The following is a 19280-nucleotide window of genomic DNA, read 5'->3' as shown; positions in this document are numbered from 1 at the left end:
TGCCCATAACAAAAAGAGAGAATTGGCATATCCTTATACACATAAAAACCAAATGAGCATCTATCTATCAACTGATGATTCATCAAATCCAAGTTCAACCTTAACAAATCCCAAGGAGGCTCGAACTAATCTGATGCCATCCCCCAGCATATTGAAAGAAAGCTCATTTAGCTCACAAAGGCAAGGGACAATCCTAGAGCAACACCTAAGAAAAGACGATCAACACTACCCACATAAAACTATTTCCTGATTAATCAGGAAAGTTGACAGAAAATCTAGCAAGTGTCTGAAGTTATGAAGTACAAACCTGGTAAAGGCTATATATATACCCTGGTGCCTGACAAAACTATATTCCTATATGAAAAATTAAAGACATACTAGACGATATTCAAAGAGAAAACGATACCAATCATATTCAACAAGGAGGCCACTTTCAAGTTGCACAGTCCCTCCAGAACTAGATCCCGCAGGAGCATTGATTCCCAGATAATCCATTGGACGCAAGAGTTTTACCCTATCTTGGAAAAACTGAACATCAATGCTTGCAAGAAGATCAGCAAATCGAGGAGCTATTTCCCATTCTTCTACTTCTGCATCAAGACATAAGTCCTCAGAGAGAATCTCCCTCACCCTTCTTCAAATAAACATATCATTGGAACTATCATTATAAACAGCAAAAAACTATTGCAAACTCTGTAGTGTCATATCTTCATACCTCCAGATAAAAGTTCATATAGCATTGGCTTGAAAACAAACCGCTCAGATTGGTCAACAAGAAGGACCTACTGCATTATCAAAATGACCCAATTTAATAAGATGGCTCAAGCTGAATAAGTAATTTGAACATTATACGTGGCATCATATGACAACATACTGGTTTCAACAAAATATACAGACTTCTACAAGACAGTTTGGTATAGTCTAGAGGAGTGATCTTTGTTCAAAAAGTTCTGCTTATGATTCCATTCCAGCAACAGGGGTGTATCAATGAAGAACGCGTACTAACTATACAAGGATCAAATGAATTACTCCGAGGTTTCTTGCTGTCGGGCCGGACAAGTGATTCCGGTCTCAAAGCGGTGTATAAACCCCAAATCCACCACCTAATATACACACCCTTGGTCTCTGCAAAGAAAGGTTTCTTCTGTAAAACTTAACAATAAGTACCTTGGGATTCATGTACAATAATTTCAAAAGAATATGAGCAAAATAAACATATTCAGGAGTGACGACAGAGAATAAAGCAAACACCTCCACCCACAAAACCATAGTGATTAGATTCAACTAAACTCCTCTCAGTTTCATCATTTCTTTTTGCTTCTAACCAATCCATGATTAACCTCATTCCCAAGCCACAAGGCTCAAAGTTATAAATTATATCAAAGGCAAAGCCCAAGTGGCACATGGAACTAGTGGGAGGTTTTGGAGTGGACTGATCCATTCACAGAAACCCACACCCAAACTGAGGATTTGACCCTAGTGTTTCAACCAGGCATTGCCAATGATGACAGAGAAAATTTCATCCAAGATGAGAATTTCCCCATCATCAGCAAAAGGAAATAACTGAATAAGTAACGTTGGGTTGGCATCACCATTTTTTGCAATGCATGGAGTACTCACTGACGAAAATGATGTGCCCATATCATGAGAAAAAGAACACGAATCACCATTCCAACAACCCTGCAAGTCCAATTACACAATCAATTAATGAATTGCTTGCATTTTGTGTGGGAGAATAAAGTAGCAGCAGTGATGAAAGCAAGACTTAGGAGTATATGTGGAGAGTGTGGCATGACTTGGACATAATCAGCTACAGGTACACTTGAGCAATCCTAATACCAGCTTCTCAATCTCTTGCTTCAGACCAGGAGTGACCAATTTAGGCTCAAAAGCCTCTAATCTCTTAGGAGGACTATATGCAAACAATCTAAAAAAATACTGCTGTTTCACTTTCTTCCAATCTTCACTAACTATTTGAATAACACAACAAGTCAGCAACAAGTAAGATAAAGTAATACCTAATGCAGGTGTATCTATGAACCTAAACATTAACACGACACTAAATTCTACTAAGTATAATCCAAAAAAACAAAAATGAACCTTCGGACGTACGGGAGTCACCAATGGGGTGCCTATCAGTGGGGCTTGGGAAGATGACGGCGAGGAGGCGACGGCGTCCTTGTTCAGGAGCAAGGGGCGCTTCACGGAGGAAAGAGAGAAAGAGCGAGCATAGCAACCTTCACTCACGGAGAGGGAGGCCAAAACGCGAGTAGGGGTTCGTTGGCATCGAGGTTGGCCAGTAAGTAGGAGTGTGCAAAATACCCGGGAACCGCCCGGACCGCCCGGAACCGGACCGGAACCGCCCGGAACCGGACCGGAACCGCTCGGAACCGGTGGGTTCCCGTCCAGTTCCCAGTTCCATGGACGGATCCGCCCACTCGGACCGGACTGGAACCTTTTAATATTAAAAAAATTACTAAAAAAACCCTATATTAGATCTCATCTCCTCACTTCCTTTGTCTTCGGTTCTCTCTCTCTGTCTCTTCATCGGTTCCTCCTTAATCCTATTGCCATTTCAATTCCTCCCCAAGCGTTGATGCCCCCTCGCGTCGGCCGCCACCTGCCATAGCCGCGGAAAATTGTTTCGCAACCGTTCTATGTTGAAAACCCGACCATAGATCTCCTCCCTCCTTCCCAACTCATAGACCCGAACGTTCTATGTTGAAAACCAAAATTATTTTGCGTCAAAATCGGTTCCATGGATCCATGTAACAAACAGGTGGATCCCGGTTCCAATTTTTCGAACCGGTCCTTAGCGAGTGGTTCCCGGTTCTAGGTCGGGAACCACCCGCTCGAACCATACACACCCCTATCAGTAAGGGCACTCCGCAGAGGAAAGAGGGAGAGAGCAAAGCGGAGGTCGCGAGAGGGAGGCGAAGGGCGTCGGTGTCGAGCGCGTAGGCGGGGTTGAGGTGTCGGCATCGTAGTCGGGGGTGACGTACTCCAACGCCGACGGAGGCAACCGGTGGAGGGGTGTCGACGTTAGAGTGGGGTTCGGGGAGGAGGTGGCATTAGCGTCGACGTCGAGTCGAGGCGATGGAGTCAACTAGCGAGGCGGAGGTGGAGGGCCATCGGCGTCGCGTTTCGTTGGAAGAGAGGCACGACTTCGCGGAAGGGGGAGAGAGAGAAAGAGCAGAGTGGACGTCGCGAGAGGGAGGCGGAGGAGCGTCGATGGCATCGGCGGCATTGGCGTCAGGGTGGGGGGCAATGGAAGCAACCAACGGAGGCGAGAGAGGCTCCACCTTTATGTTTTCCTCGAACCCTCCGCAATTTTGTTCTCTTAGTAACGGAATAGAGAACGGGGAGAGAACAGCTTTGGGTCGAGGTGGTGGAGCCCCGCGAACACGATGAGGCAACTCAGCAAGCTAGCAACGTGCAGCACTAGCTTCTCCAACAACCTCGCCTCCGGCCTTCCATGTGTGGGGGTCTCGCTCGGCGGGCGACGCCGCCAACGTTGAGGGGATCTCAGGAATGCTGAAACAAACGACAGAGTAGCAACGAGCTTGAAGAGAGAAGCGAGCGAGCACTGGGGTAGGGGCGGCCGTAATGTGGTTCGTCGGCAACAGCAGGGGAACGATCGCTTAATGCATAACAGAGCAGCAACGAGCACGGGAGAGAGAAAATTTCAGATTCAAAATTTTGAAAGGAAAGAAATAGAGAGGGACAGAGGAACGGGCTTCACTTTCCTTGTTTGAGAAAGAAAGACAAAAGTTTAAGCCGCAATAAATGCGTTGCACAAGAGAGAGTGTGCAAGCTAGGAGGAGAGAAGGGAAGAAGACAAAAGACACCAAGTGGGCCCACCCCTCCACATGGCACCTCGTGAGTGCCCAGGGACCACGTTGATATGGAGCTCCCGGAGCACCCAATATTTTCTCCATGTGTAGAGGATGTTGTGCATCTTCTCATGAAGAGTTTATCCGTATGAATATTCTAAGGTTTGGATAATGGGAGAATCCACTATCTCTTTATTACAGAAAATTAAAAATTCGACTTTTAGAAGAAGAAGAAGAAGAAGAAGAAGAAGAAGAAGAAGAAGAAGAGAAAAACAAAATAATTGAAAATTTCAATTTTTCTAAAAATTTAAAAAATTAAATTTTTTTATTAAAATAAAATAATGAGATTGAAATCATTTTGAAATAGTATCCAAACATTGAAAAACATTTTTGATTATATATTATCAAACAAGGAAAAACTAACAGTATTCCTATAAAATGTTTTACTAGAAAGCTTTTTCCTATATCATTAAGATTTCACTAAATAAACACACCCTAAACCAAATCAGGCCCGAAAATCACTAGTCCAAATATAACGAGAACTAGACCCAAACTTAATAAATCCTAGTTGAGCCCAAAACCCATACTTTTTAACTCCCATTAAAACAGAAACGAACCTAAACCCACTAAACTAACTTAAGCCCATGCTAATTAAACCTAATTAAGCCTTCTAACCTAATTGCTTCTGACCTCCCGCTGCCACCGTCTTGTCCAAATGGCCGTAAGCCGACGCCCTCGGCCTGACCACGCTCTCACTCCGACAGCTCTGGACTCTTGGCGACGGCCAGCATGGCTGAACCACAGTAACGAGCCTCCATTACTGTCGGCCACAAAGCCCGAAACACAAAACAAAGTGAACAACGGTGGTGGCGGGGGCAGCGAAGGGACCAAACGGCCACGCCCATAACGCCAAGCGTCACAAGGACATAGCAATAGAACGCAACAGTGTGGACGACTCGATTTCGGCAAAAGGAGGAGGAGACGAAAATTAGATCTCGTTGAGGCGTTTCATCGAGCGGTTGGCGTGCGACACTGAATGAGGGGCTCCCCCCTCAGCCGGGACTCAAATCGCACTGTCCCATCGACATACGACCTACCAGACCCGCAATATCAAAACACGGGGGTGAAGGGGCGGAGTTCGCGTGAGCCGGACGGCCGCGAGCTCCGGCTCGACGCGCCCGAAATCGGGCAAAAACAGAGCAGTAAAGAAAGGACAAAAAAGGGGCGCCGGAGCGCGCGACCGCGGGGGCCTTACCCGGCTTGGCGAAAACGGCCGGAAGCCGGTCTCGATACGAATCGAATTGTGGCCGGCCATCTCAGTTTCGCCAAGCCGGGAACCACGGGAAAACGGCGGATCGAAACCGAAACTCAACTCAGCAAAAATCGGGCACCGTGAAAGATGGGGGCCGCAGGCTTGGTGGTACCGGCTGGGGGACGTCGGTTTGTGTCGAGGGTGGCTGAATGGCGCTCAGCCAGGGCGAATTTTCTGCTCTCTCACTCTCGGTCTCTCTCTCGGCCGAATCCCCTTTGTCTCCCCCTTTCTCTCTCCGTCCATTTCTCCCTCTGTCCTAGCCCCCGAATCCCCTCTAACGCCCAGCAGGCGTGCATCGCCTCTGCCACCGCCAGCTCGCCGTGCCGGCCTGCTTCCGACCCAAAAGGCGCGCTCCTCGCTCCTCGCTCCCCGTCCCGCCTCTGCTTCCGTCTTTCTTATTTTTCTTTTTGGCAGAACGCGTGAGAGCGTGAACGAGTGGGAGTTTATGAGGGAGAAGATGAAGGAAGAGGCTGGGCTTGGGAAAAAGAAAAGGAAAAGTGGGCCGGGCTGGGCCTAGGCGAACAGAAAAGGTAGAAAGGAAAAAGAAAGAAGGCTGGGCCGGCCTGACCCTGGCCCGATCTCGCTTATTATTATTATTTTTAAATAATAATTTTTAATTAATTTTCTCTCTTTTTCCCTTTTAAATTTTTTTCTTATAAATTCTATACATCTTAGTGCAAAGGCTCCTAATATCTATATGCTATGCAATTGTAGTGAAAAGTGTTTTTGTTTAGGGATTAAAAATTAATACCTAATTTTCTATGTACCCTATATGAATAGGGAAAATTTATGTGTCAACACTATGATTGGTATTACTCTATTATGAGGAGTATCACAGAGGCACACATTTCAATTACTAGATTTTGAAGTAGATGAATGCTAAGTTGCTTGGTGCATCCAGTGTATTTGTCTTTAAGTGGGAGATTATTGATAAGTGTAGGGGTGATCGGTTCCCGGTTCGGTCCGGTTCCACCCAAGAACCAGGAACCGGACCGGGAGGACCGGTTCCCACTTTTCTGGACCATGGACCGGACTGGCTGTCTTGGAACCGAGAACCAGGATGGACCAACGGTCCGGTCCTGGTCCCAATGAACCATCACTTGTTTTCATTTCATTTAACAAAAAAAAAATAAGTAGTAATTACTAGTAAAGTAACGCGCGAGATTATGATCCGATCAAGTTTTTTTATTCACTTTGTGACCAACAAAGTGACGCCCTATTAAATTATAAATGTCCACTTTGTGGAAACAAAAACTAAAATCCTGCATCATACCCTCGTGGAGAACCAGAACTTCACGGCCGCCATGTTGCTGACGTCGTTGAACGGGCTCTACTCGATGCGCATGGGGAGTGACTTCTTCGCCCTCTACGCGAAGTTCAGCGGTGATTTGGACCAAATTTATTGGGAGCACAAGGCGTTGGAGGTGAAGGCGCGGAGTGGTTGATAGGGCCGGTGCGGTCTATGCCCGAGTCGACCCGGCGGGTTCATAGCCATGTACCAGAACGACAGCGTCCCGGTCGACGTCGAGGCCTTCAACAGCTACCGGAAATCGATCGACTCCTTCCTCCTGCTCCGGCTGGAATCGGATGGTGTGAGGCGAGATGTTGCGACAAGGCACTCCGAGGAGGAAGAGAGCTGAGCGTCCAAGGGAGCGAGGTGTGATGCGGGACGTTGCGATGAGGCACTCAGAGGAAGAGAGTCGAGCGTCGGCGTGAGGTGAGGCGTGAGGTGAGGCGTTGGGGGCGTCGGGCAAGGCGTCAAGCGAGCAAGGGGGAGGGCTTACGGTTTTGAGAGGGAAAGACAATGAGAATTGCCGTTGAATTGGGTTGTAAAATTTGGGAAAATGGAAGTTGATGTGATGGTTACTGTACGTTAGAACAGAAACTAAAAAAAATAAAGAGAGGGGTTTAGGTTTAGCCGTTTAGGTTTCGAGAGGGAAAAGGAAAATAAGAAATGCAAAATTTAGAAAAGAAAAGTTGATGTGATGCTTAATGTAGAGTGTAGAAAAATGCAAAAAAGGATTAGCTTTGAGGAAAAATGAACCTAGTAATGGGTATTGTAAATTAGTTTAGAAACTAATATATATAAATGGTCGGTCTGGTTCCGACCCCGAAACCGGGAACCGGACCAACCGGTCACCGGTTCCAAAAATAGGAACCTAAGACCGGACCGATACCTTCTAGAACCGCCCGAAACCGACCGGTCCGGTCCGGCCGGTTCCCGGTTTGGGCGGTTTCCGTTGCACACCCCTAGATAGGTGAAGCCAAATATTTTTTTTGGCAAATTCTTTTGTCTTTTTTATTAGCTTTGCTTTTAGGTTAGAAGCTACACCTTATATCAATGATAATCAGCTAGCCATCAAGGGGCTGAAAAAGAAAATAAAGAGAAAAAAAAACTGAGTTTTTTTCTTTATAAGAGTTCTTAATCTATTTATGCCCCGATTTTGAGAGAAAATCATCACTGTATTTCGACTTTTTTTCAAAGTCTAATGAATTTGTAGAGGCATAGAGACATAGTTCGGGTTTGGGTGAACTTCGATAATAAATTTTCTGTTGTTTTTTTCCGATTATATTATTATATGATTATATTAGTTTGGGTGAATCATTTGCTTGCGTTATTTTTTCTAGAATCGACATATAATTTCTTAACGTAGCACTGGTAATTTGGGCGGCAAAGAGCAGCAAAGAGGAGTAACCCGTAAAATGTGCGGTGACACAATGACTACGCTGCCGATGAAGGGCAAGGAGTCAGGTGGGGAAGCGATGAGCTCGTCGAGCAATGGCTTAGTCCATAGATTCGAGAGAGGACGATTGTTCAGGCCGTGGAGGGTCAAAACGACGATTGTGAAGTGGGGGTTTCAAAACAAATTGGCTTTGATGGCAGCGATGATTGGCTAGTACGTGAGATTAACGGAGGAACAGGTAAGAAAATGATAAACATTCCCTGCATGTTATCCTCTGCTATCCTTAGACTGTTCACCTAATAATTCACTTTCAATAATGCAGTGAAATAAGCTGCCTGAACAGGTCCTACTCTTGTCATTTCCTCCTATTGCCAAGACTGCCCTCTGCTCTGCTTTCTTTTCTTTTCTTTTCTGTTTCATACGCTCGCTCTCTGGTTCCGGGTGAAACTCTTGGCCGGCTGTTGACTAGATGGCCCATATCTCGACTTAGTTTCATGTACCCAATAAGGCTAAAGCAATGAGGTTAGTTGCAGTTTAATGGTACGCACAAAAAAGGGTCAACTTAAAAGGAGCAAATCAATCGAGTAATGTTGAGTGGCCTTGAATATTTCTTCAGAGATTGGAGGGACTCGAATGCCCATCATCTTTGTCGAATGCCTCTAATTAGGGGTGTGCATGGTCTGGGCGGACGGTTCCCGACCTAGAACCGGGAACCGCCCGCTAAGGACCGGTTCCGAAAAATTAGAACCGGGATCCACCCGTTTGTTGCATGGATCCACCCGAGAATCGGACCGTCGGTCCAGTCCGGTTTCCGGATGGATCCATGGAACCGATCTTGACACGAAACAATTTTGGTTTTCAGCATAGAACGACTACGTGACATCAAAGCAAGCCAAAGAAAGAAAAACTAAATTTAAGTACGTGGAGATGCGGACGGCGGGAGAAGTAAACGCAACGAAATTGTGATAGGATTAGGAGCCGAAAACGAAAGGAGTGAGATGAGATCTAGGATTTCTTTTAGTATTTTTTTTTTTAAATATTAAAAAGGTTTCGGACCGGTCCAGGTGGGCGGGCGGGCAGATCCGACCATGGAACCGGGAACCGAACCGGTACCCACTGGTTCCCATAAATTGGAACCGGGAACCGGACCGGTTCCCTCAAGAACTGCCGGTTCCGGGAGGTTCCGGTCCGGTTCCGGGCGGTCCGGGCGGTTCCCAGGTATTTTGCACACCCCTACCACTAATCATGAATGCGAGGAATGAATGCAAAAATCGTGCGGGTAGGTGTTTTTGGTTAGGGATCGAATTATAGCGTTATTGACAAATTTTGTCCCTAAATTTTTTTTAAGAAATGCAAGACAATCTAAACACAAAAATTTAGGTGTCAAAAACCATCCTCACATTCTAATAGTTGTTAATAAGTGTTGAAAAAGATCTCCAAAAATCATTTGCCATTCAATATAAAGGCACATTTAATGAGAATATTTGAGTGGTTAAAGGCAATTAATTATAATAAAAGGTAAGTCTTAAAAGTGAAGAGATCAAATCAAATACTTCATAGTAAGTATACGCTTGGGTAGCCCATAAGTGGAGCATTTTTTTTTTTTTTTTTTAGCAAATGCCGCAAATTCAATCTCTATGGTATGGAGGAAATTTGTCTAATTATCCAGAGTCTCACGTGTCATAACGAGAGGTGATTTTTTGGAAATATTTTGTTATTATGCATTTATATAGATAAATTGTTATTTTACAATATTGGATTGGGATTTTAAATATGTTCAACTATAGAAAAGGTACACCTTCATTATTGTGCTCCACCTTTTTTTTTTTTTTTTTTTATGAAGCCATCGACTATAAATTGGGAGTTGCACCTGCTGCGAAGTTGCCTTGACGTATTTTTGATGTCAAATGGGACTATAATATGTAATGTTTTCTGCACCTGCTGGGACGTTGGCTGTGCGCGTAATTGATGGCAAATGGTCGTAGAAGAAGATTCTATAGTAATATTTGTTTCCTTTTAAATTTTTGTCAATTCAGATATTTATTTGAAACCTTTTCACTTTTTTCCCAACAAAACCTGTTAGTCACGCAAATCGAATTAAGAGTCTTTATCTATAATTTTCAATTAAACCCCGTGAGTCACACAATACGAACGTCCAAAATGATGTCTCTAACTGACGAAAGTGGCATTAGGCTTCATCGTTTATATCTTATAATTAAATATGCGTTTCTCCTTTTTCTAATGTAACGCAGTGGCTCTCTTTTTGTAAGTTTTCTAGGGAGGATGATCTGGTGGAAAAGCTTTTCAGTTGAATCATGTGAGTCATGCGATACAAATGTCCAAAATGACGTCTCTCGTTAAAGAAAGTGGCATCGGACTTCGGGCATTCAAATCAAGAATTTCATCGTTTATTTCTCATAATAAACATCCTATTCTCCTTTTCTAATGTAACGCGTTGGTTCTTCTTTTGTAAATTTCTGAAGGAGGATGATCTAGTGGAGAAGCTTTTCTCATTAAGAATGTAACAAAAGCTCCGCCCAGTAATGAATGTAATGTTATCATTACTAAAATGTCCAAAACAAATGAATGGCAGAAATTTGACGAACAATGAGCTGCACACTCGAAATAAACACATTTAAACTTTGTTTGTAGGCATGTCCTTGACGACAACTTTCCTTCGGCCAATTACCGCACACTCTCAAAAGGCATTATCCGTACCACATATTGACTACATTTTGTTAAGAAAACTCAATCCACATTTTGAAATTGACAAAACTTTCTAGTTCTAATGCTTATGTTAGAACAAGTTTTGGAACAAATATATATTCTAAGCACTATCAAGGATCTTTGGCAAAGTCTATTGTATTCTAGAAGCACATATATAATATCTATTTTGACGGGTTCATAATGTATCAAGGTCTAGAACAAGACTTATTGAGAATACAACACAGAACCAAAACGAGACGAATTTAGAATATGAACAACAACGGCCAGTGATCTAGCTAAGGATTCTACTTTCCATAAATATATTGATCAAGTCAATCAAACTAATTGATAAAATCGATCCTGAAAACAAGTTCCAAATGAGGAAAACTTTACTTGTGGAAACCAAGATTTTGATTTTATGGACGATTAGAAACAAGTGGAGATTTTATCTGTCTTCAACGACCAGAAGATCTTCTTTGAATCTTTATGTCCAATGGGTAGATTGAAAGAAAATCCTCCAACGATTGACTAAATGGCTATTAGCATAGAGGAGTATTTAAGGAGACTAATCGGTCAAGAAGATAGAGATGCGAACCCAAAATTCCAAAGTCCTAAGTTGATTTCAATATTACTTGTCTTTGTCTGTGAGCTTTACGAATTATGATCAAGAGAGAAAAACACAACAAAAAGAGTGATTTAGTGTGATAGTATGATTTACCATTGAGTATTTGCACTCAAATATATAATCTCTTGTCGATCCTATAGTGGAATCCAACCAGTAGGTTGTTAGTGTGGGAAAGTGGATGTAAGCTTAATCTAAGCCTTAACTTGTGTGCAATTTTTTCTTCCCTTAACTCATATTACTTAAATCTATTGCATACTTACAAGGTATCTCAAAAGTTCGGTTATTCGCATAACAAATTCTGATCTTTATTCAGACTTTGATCTCGACTTATTTCATTTCACATTTATTCATCTAGATTTTATTTTAATATATATTCACTCACTTCTAGTTGTTTGGGCTAGCTTTATCACCCTTAACTATTGAAAAAATAGGTCCAAAAATTAATTGTCCGATAAGATCGATTTCCACATGCCTAAAACCTTTTGAATTTATTAAAGTTCTATGCGGCATGCATAAATTAGTTAAAAGGTAGAAACGTGATTTCGAAGAATGTCATTTTGGCATCATTTGGGGATCTTGTAATATGGTATCGCATGATCTTCCAATTTATTAAAAAGCAAGCATTAACTTTTTTATGTATTCTAGTCATTTGAGGCAATGGCTTGAAAGCATAGAATCTACATGCTCATAGCGTTTCCACAAGGTGTTGCTAAGTTGTATAAAGTAATGCATCAAAGATGACCATAGTTATGATCCGATTACCATATCTTTGGAAGGATTGTTGTTTTACACATAGTTTGTGCAAAGTTGGGTTCATATAAACCGCCATGAATGCATTATGTGTATTTTAAATGCTATTTTTGAAAAGACATTAGTCATCTTGTGAATGGAGCTAACCTAATGCACATGAATGGAGCGATTTGCGTGCATAAATCGGTGTTAATTGAGTCAAATGATTTAGATACTAGCGTTACAAATGAGATAAAATGAATGCGGAAAAGTCATCCTCTCGAAGACTTCGTACAGTGCGCAATGTAGTCAACAAGTCAAAGCAACCAATAACGCCTCGAAAAACAAATATAAATAAAACAAACCAAAAATAAATAATTGTAGCTAGGCTCTATCTGATCTTCATTACTTTTACTACCATGGTTCAAATTCTGAAGAATAATGTGAATAATGGTTTTCAATTTCTCATGAAAATTTTATTAAGAGATGAAATATGAAAATGATTTATGTTAAATCATGCTAACAAAAAGAATGTATCGCTAACAAACGTCATGGAAATCCATGTCAAATCATGCAAAACAGACTTATTTAATATGTCAAGATTGTAGTTGCAAATTTATGGTTTTCTTGATATGTTGCGTTCAAAACTAAATAAATAAAATATATGCAACCATAAAATCATGGAAAATGAAGGAAGCAAAGTGAAAGGTGCACACTGGCTGGCGCGATTCAACGGAGAAATGGCAATAAAAGAACATCACCATGCATTGTCAGAGGGATCTTAGAAGAAACGGGCCGTAGATTGCATTGAATTTGGAGTTAACGTTAAGCAGGCGATGGGACAAATTCTATCATCAGCCACGATTTTAAGCTTATAAATATCGATCAATATCTTAAGAAAATAAACGATACTTTTGCATGCATCTGTTCATGAATGCCTAATGTTGGTCCTATTTAATATCTTTTAGTTTGGTTTCACTTTTCTCCAGACCATATTCCTTTTTTGAAAAAAAAAGCAATCGAATGAAATGCATAAAACAAGGAAATAAATCGGACACTAGATTTATGTGAGTTAATCATGTGATTTACGTCCACGGAGAGAGCAACACAAGAATTCATTATACATCAAAAGATATAATGAAAATTACAGTCACATTCAAGTCATTTAAATCTCTAGGTGTTTTCCAACCTCTACTTACACTCAATAACTCGCACAATATTTAGCATTTAAAATTTCTCTAGAAATACTTTTTCAATCTCATAAAGAAATGACACAAATCTTAGCAAAAGATTTAATCGGCTTCAGAACAGAAATATTTGGTTGGATCAAGAGGAACTCTCGGCACACTTTTCAACATGCTCTGTGCAGCCTTCGGAGCTCTCTATGACATTAAGAGCTCTTCCTCTTTTTATATAAAGAGGAAATTCAGCAGAACAAATAAAGAAGAAGAAAGGAAACAATGAGTCGCCAACTTGAAAACACACCATCCTTGCAACTTTCTTCTTCTTCCCTTTCGTCCCATAATGAGATTGTGGTTAGGCTCAAGTCAAGACAAAGACAAGTGATCGAAGATTTAATTGGAATGGAGGATCAAATGGCAGCCATAAACAATTTATTAGACATGGCTTCTGGTTGTGTGCGGTTCACTGGAATCTACGAGATGGGCAACATTGGTAAAATAGCATTCCCAAAGTTATCTTCAACTAGTTGTATCCTCGCTTTGGGAAATATTGCAGCTTTCTTGATGACGTGAAAAACAATGACGCCACAAAAACATTATAAATAAGACGAGCCAAAAAATAAATAATTGCGGCTAGATTCTATCTGATCTTCATTATTGCTACTACGACCATTCAAATTCCAAAGGATAATGTCCACAGGGATTTTCAATTTCTCAAGAAAAAATTATTGATACACGATAGGAGAATGATTTATGTTAAATCATGCTAATAAAAAATGTATAACTAATAGATGTCGTGAAAATCTATGTCAAATCATGCAAAACGGACTTATTTAATATGTCAAGATTGTAGTTGCAAATTTATGGTTTTTATTTTTAGTATGTTGCGCCCCCAAATTAAATAAATAATATAAGTGACCATGAAAATCATGGAAAAATGTAGGAACAAAAGTGAAAGGTACGCACGGGCTGGCGTGATTTAATGGACAACATGGCAACAAAAAACATCACTATGTTTTCTTTTACCAATTGGAGATGCATTTTCAGAGGGATCTTAGAAGAAACGAGTCAAATAGATTGCTTCGAATCTTGTCTTTATGATCGAAGTTAATGTTAAGCAGGAATATATTAATCTTGTCAACTACGAGTTTAAGTTTGTAAATATTGATCAATATCTTGAGAAAATAAAAGATAAGTTTTTGTGCATTTATTCTATTGCTGAAAAAAAAACAAGTGATTGGATAAAATGCATAAAATAAGGAAATGAATTTGATAGCAGATTTACGTTGTTCAGTCACGTGTTAGCACAAGATTCCATTATAGATCAAATAATGTAATGGGGATATAATCATACTCAAGTCACTTAAATAATTTTAATGTTTCCCCTCTTAAATGCCCAATAATTTACATAGTGTTTAGCCTTTATAATTTCTCTTGAAATAATTTATTAATCTTGCAAAGGAATAACACAATTCTTAACACAACATTTAATCAAGTTCAACACAAGGATATTTTTGGTGTTATTTCACGGAGAAAACTCTTCGAATCGAACCTCTCAGGGGAACTCTTCCAATCTCCTCCCTGCAGCCTTCATTGCTCTCTGTGACATTAAGAGCTCTTCCTCTTCGTATTTAAATAGGAAGAACGAGGAAAATATAGAAGAAGAAGGGAAACGAGTGGCCATCGTGAAAAGACACCACCATTGCAGCTTTCTTCGTGATTTTCCCTTTTGACCCGGATCAGCAGTGGCCATCATTAATCTCTTTTTCCCTGTCTTCAGCTGAGAATTTTTTTTTTTTTTTTTTGGTCGAAAGCTGAGCAAAGTTGTCTTGGTCGAGACCACCATAGTCTCTTTCTTTCTTTCCACGCTCCAAGCAACACCATTGGGATGGCATCATGGGCATTAACAGGCATCATTGCATTTCCTCTCACCATTCTTGAACAGTGATGGAGCATTCATAATTCTTATTCGATTGATTTTTATTTAACAATTTTAAACTCGAGACATATTCTATTATTTATATAATTTATTTGGTTTGGTTTGGTTTCATGTCTGTAACGTTCCAACCGTACCTTGCTAACCTTCTAACAATTGTCAATAAGTGTTGTAAAAGATTTGCACAATCATTTATTTTTAATGGTGAGTAGTAAGTATATGCTTAGGTGGAGCATTTTTTTTTTTTTTTGTAGAGAATGCAATAAATCCAATCTTTGTAGCTTGAAAGAGATATTTGTACTTATCCATAGTCCCGTGTGTCATAATGAAAGATGATTCTTTAAAAATATTCTGTTATTTTGTGCTTATATAGACAAATTGTGAATTTACATTATTGGATTGGGATTTTATATATGTCCAACTATAGAAATAGCTATAGAATAAACATAAATGGTTTAATTGTTTGAGAATAAAAAAATTTCTAATCCAAAAGTTAGAAAGCACAAAGTGAAAAGCACTAAGAAGAAACTTGAAATAAATTGGACATGTGAAAAGATGCACCTCCATTATTGTCCTCCACTTTATTTTTTCTAAAGCCATCAACTTTATTGACTACTTATTCTTACCTTTTACTAAAAAAAAAAACTTTATTGACTACGAATTCGGAGCTGCGCCTGCTGCGAAATTGCCTGTATGCGTTTTTTATGGCAAATGGGAATAGATTCAAATATGTGAAAGGTAATATTTTTTCAACAACGATCTCACGATTGAATTTCCTAAAGGCATTGGTAGAATAAACATCCACACATAATATGTAAACGCCCCCCTGGAAGTCTCGACAGTCTCGCTGTGACTAACATTAAAGTCCCCGACTTGTCTTTCAGAACCACAAAACATCTTCAGCTTTGTGCAAAATTGCCTATGCCCGATAGAATGGGCTAGATGGTAAGCTCCTATGGCAAACTCAGGGATGGGAACGAGCACCAGCAATACATTAGGAAGTGAGTATCAAGTTTTCTTGAATTTTAGAGGCGTCAATACTCGTCGTGGATTCACCAGCAGCCTCTATCATGCCTTGGTAGATGCTGAGATTCGTGTTTTCATCGATGACAAGGAACTTCGAGCGGGGGAAACAATTAGTGGCAACCTTTTGCAAGCAATCGATGACTCTAAACTTTATATACCCATCTTCTCTAAAAACTATGCTTCGAGTCACTGGTGCCTCCGTGAGCTTGCAAAGATTGTGGAGAACACCTCCAACTCTAAAGAAGATGGGAAGAAGAAGGTCATATTACCCATCTTCTACGATGTGGAACCTGATGATGTGAAGTTAAAAACCGCATTGTACAGCAAGGCCATATCAAATCTGGAGCAAAAGATGGAGGATCAGAAGAAGTTCAGCTCCGAGGATATAAAGACGTGGCAGTCGGCTCTCAAAGAAGTTGATGCCATCAAGGGATGGGAGCTGAAAAAAATTGCAGGGTGATATTCCAACCATGATTGTGAAAATTATTTTATAAAATCAGGCCATAGTTCTTATAAAAATGCATTAATTATATTCTAACTCTGATTTCCTTATTATAAATAGAAAGTTTCAAATACTTCCTTTAATTTTATTTTTTTAAATCACGAGATTTCCAAATTTTGTAGACTTAATAGGGTTATTATAATTTCATTTTTCACCTATTTTCCATTGTATAAAAAATTTGGCTTTGCTTCATCTTTTTTATACTAATTTGATCCGTGTATGTATTAAAATTCCTATTGTATGCAAGAGAACTTGATTAAGTAACTGTTGCCTTTACAAAATTCTTTTCCATGTCCAAAGAAATAAGTAAATCTACTATTACAGTATTTCATCAGACATTTATATTTTGATTCTTCTACCCTTTATTTCCAGAATTGTTTATATTCTTCTACTTGATATAAAGATCAAGTATTTCTCTTCCTCTATTCCTTTAACTTAAACTTGTGTAATTCATCATGTTCCAAAAGTTTTGGGGGGTAACGTTGAATATTTATATATCCTAATCTTGATTGTGTTCCCACCTAGTTGCTTAGTAGATAGCTGGTCGATATGCAAATTTGTCACATTTTCTCAGTTGAAACTGTTCGAAACTGTTCAACTTGTGGCAGCCATGGGGATCTTATCAAGTCAGTCGTTGATGAGGTTGTGATCTATCTCAAGACAAGACAAAGACAAGTGACTGGAGATTTAGTTGGAACGGACAATCAAATAGCAGCCATAAACTATTTATTAGACACAAACTTCGGTGGTGTGCGGTTTATTGGAATCTATGGAATGGGCGGCATCGGCAAAACAACACTCGCCAAAATTATCTTCAACAAACAATGTCCTTGATTTGGCAAAAACTGCAGCTTTCTTGATGACGTGAGGGAAAGGGCACAAGCCGAGGGTTTACACAAGTTGCAAGCAAAATTATTGTCCAATATCTCTCGTTCTATGGGGGATCATGTAGTTGATAACATTGATAATGGGATCAATATGATTACAGAAATAATTTGCAACAAGAAGGTGCTAATCGTATTGGATGATGTTGCTGAGGCCGACCAGATCCAAAAACTAATTGGAAGGGAATCTTTGTATCCAGGTACTAGAATAATTATTACTACAAGGGACAAGAGTGTTCTGAATAATAGGAGATCTAAGTATAAATTCAAGGAATATGAAATGGTGCGGTTGAGTGAGGAAGATGCGCTTAAACTTTTTAGTAGGCATGCCTTCAATGAGGACTCTCCTCCAAATGATTACTACACTCTTTCAAGAAGGATTGTCTCTACTGCAGATGGACTACCATTAGCTCTTCAAGCAATAGGTTCATCGCTTTTTCAGAAAAAGAGAAAAACATGGGAAGAGTGGCTACGGAAGCTAAAGAAAACACTTCATAATGATGTCTCAGCAAAGCTAAAGATTAGCTATGAATCCTTAGAGACTAATGAAAAAGAGATATTCCTTGATATTGCATGTTTTTTAGTTGGTGAGAATAAGAGTAATCCAATGTACATGTGGAAAGATTGTGAGTTTTACCCAGAGGATGCCATCGAGGTCCTTATTGACAGATGCATGATAAAGGTATTAGACAATAATAGCCTTTGGATGCATGATCAATTTAGAGATCTTGGAAGGAAAATTGCCAAAGAAGATTGTGCCAGATTGTGGGATGAAGACGACATCATTGATGAATTGAGATCAACAGAGGTAAAGTATGGTTAAATTTGAATAGAAAATTGCTTATACCCTCTGCTTAATTGATGATTCCCGTCTTTGATTTAAGAGCTACTCTTCTGTTTCGTTTTTTCTTCTCTTTTACGAAATAAAATATTGGGATATTGACAAATTCCTCCTTCTGCTCCTTAATGTCATTGGCAGATCAAGGGAAGCGTACAAGCACTCCGTTTGAAATCGAGGGATATGTTGGTCACTTCGGAGCAAATTAAGCGGTTCCCGCGTATACGGTTTCTTTCATTGTGTGAGGTAATTTGCCAAGGTGACTTTACGGGCTATCTTTCCAAGCTAAAATGGATCAGTTTGGATTACAGTTATGCTATTCCTCCTGGACCTGCAGCCACCGATCGTCAATGGTTTGAGGCAACTAATTCGTTGCATCTAGAAAATTTGGTTGTGGTGAATCTTTCTGGGATTGATATCACAGAAGTTGTGTTCAACAGCCTAATCAAGGTATGCCGGTTTCTCTCTTAGTCTAAGTTTCTCATTCAATGAAGGACAAAATCAGATGGATTTATGATCTAATTTTCTCATTGATAGCCTAAATCCATATTTATTTCTTATTTGTCATGATGTTTCACTGGCTTTTGTAGGGGGCAAAGAAATTGAAGGTTCTCACTGTTTGTTACAATACGTCGATACAAGGGACACCAACCTTTCCTCAGTACTTAGTTTTAGAAAAGTTGACTATTTCTGAATTTTTGAAGTTGATGGAAATTGATTGCTCTATTGGGAAATTGACGAAGTTGATTGACTTGCGTTTTGAATTGTGTGCTGGACTTGAAAAATTGCCTGAAAAAATTGGAGAGTTACAGCATTTGCAGCACCTCTCTCTCAGGAGTTGTGGAACTTTGAGTGAACTGCCTGACTCAGTTTTGAAATTAAAGTCGCTAATGAAGTTGGATGTATCATGCACAAGAATTACAAGATTACCGGATTCCATTGGTACACTATCAAGCTTGTTATCTATCGATGTATCATTTACACCAATTAAAAAACTGCCCACTACAATGAGCAAGCTTCGCCT

The 19280-nt window shown here is 40.1% G+C and overlaps 1 protein-coding gene across 1 annotated transcript; it reads left to right on the top strand.

Annotated features, from left to right (window-relative positions):
• Positions 1-15976: 15976 nt before the first annotated feature.
• LOC120294358 (disease resistance protein RUN1-like) lies at positions 15977-18465 on the top strand. The gene is made up of 4 exons (XM_039314413.1): positions 15977-16488; positions 17143-17289; positions 17386-18044; positions 18398-18465. The coding sequence occupies exons 1-4, from the start codon at positions 15977-15979 to the stop codon at positions 18463-18465; spliced, it is 1386 nt and encodes a 461-aa protein (XP_039170347.1).
• The last annotated feature ends 815 nt before the right edge of the window (positions 18466-19280 follow it).

Source organism: Eucalyptus grandis, chromosome 6 (assembly GCF_016545825.1).
Source record: "Eucalyptus grandis isolate ANBG69807.140 chromosome 6, ASM1654582v1, whole genome shotgun sequence".
Lineage (NCBI taxonomy): Eukaryota > Viridiplantae > Streptophyta > Magnoliopsida > Myrtales > Myrtaceae > Eucalyptus > Eucalyptus grandis.
The sequence above is the reverse complement of the archived record's forward strand: the minus strand, read 5'-3'. Positions and strand labels throughout refer to the sequence as shown.

Excerpts from the sequence above, each read along its gene's own strand:
- LOC120294358 (XM_039314413.1), top strand. The coding sequence starts at position 15,977 with ATGGGAACGAGCACCAGCAATACATTAGGAAGTGAGTATCAAGTTTTC. Across the intron at positions 16,489-17,142 it reads GAGCTGAAAAAAATTGCAGG|CCATGGGGATCTTATCAAGT; the intron begins GTGATATTCCAA and ends AACTTGTGGCAG. Across the intron at positions 18,045-18,397 it reads AATGTACATGTGGAAAGATT|ATCAAGGGAAGCGTACAAGC; the intron begins GTGAGTTTTACC and ends TGTCATTGGCAG.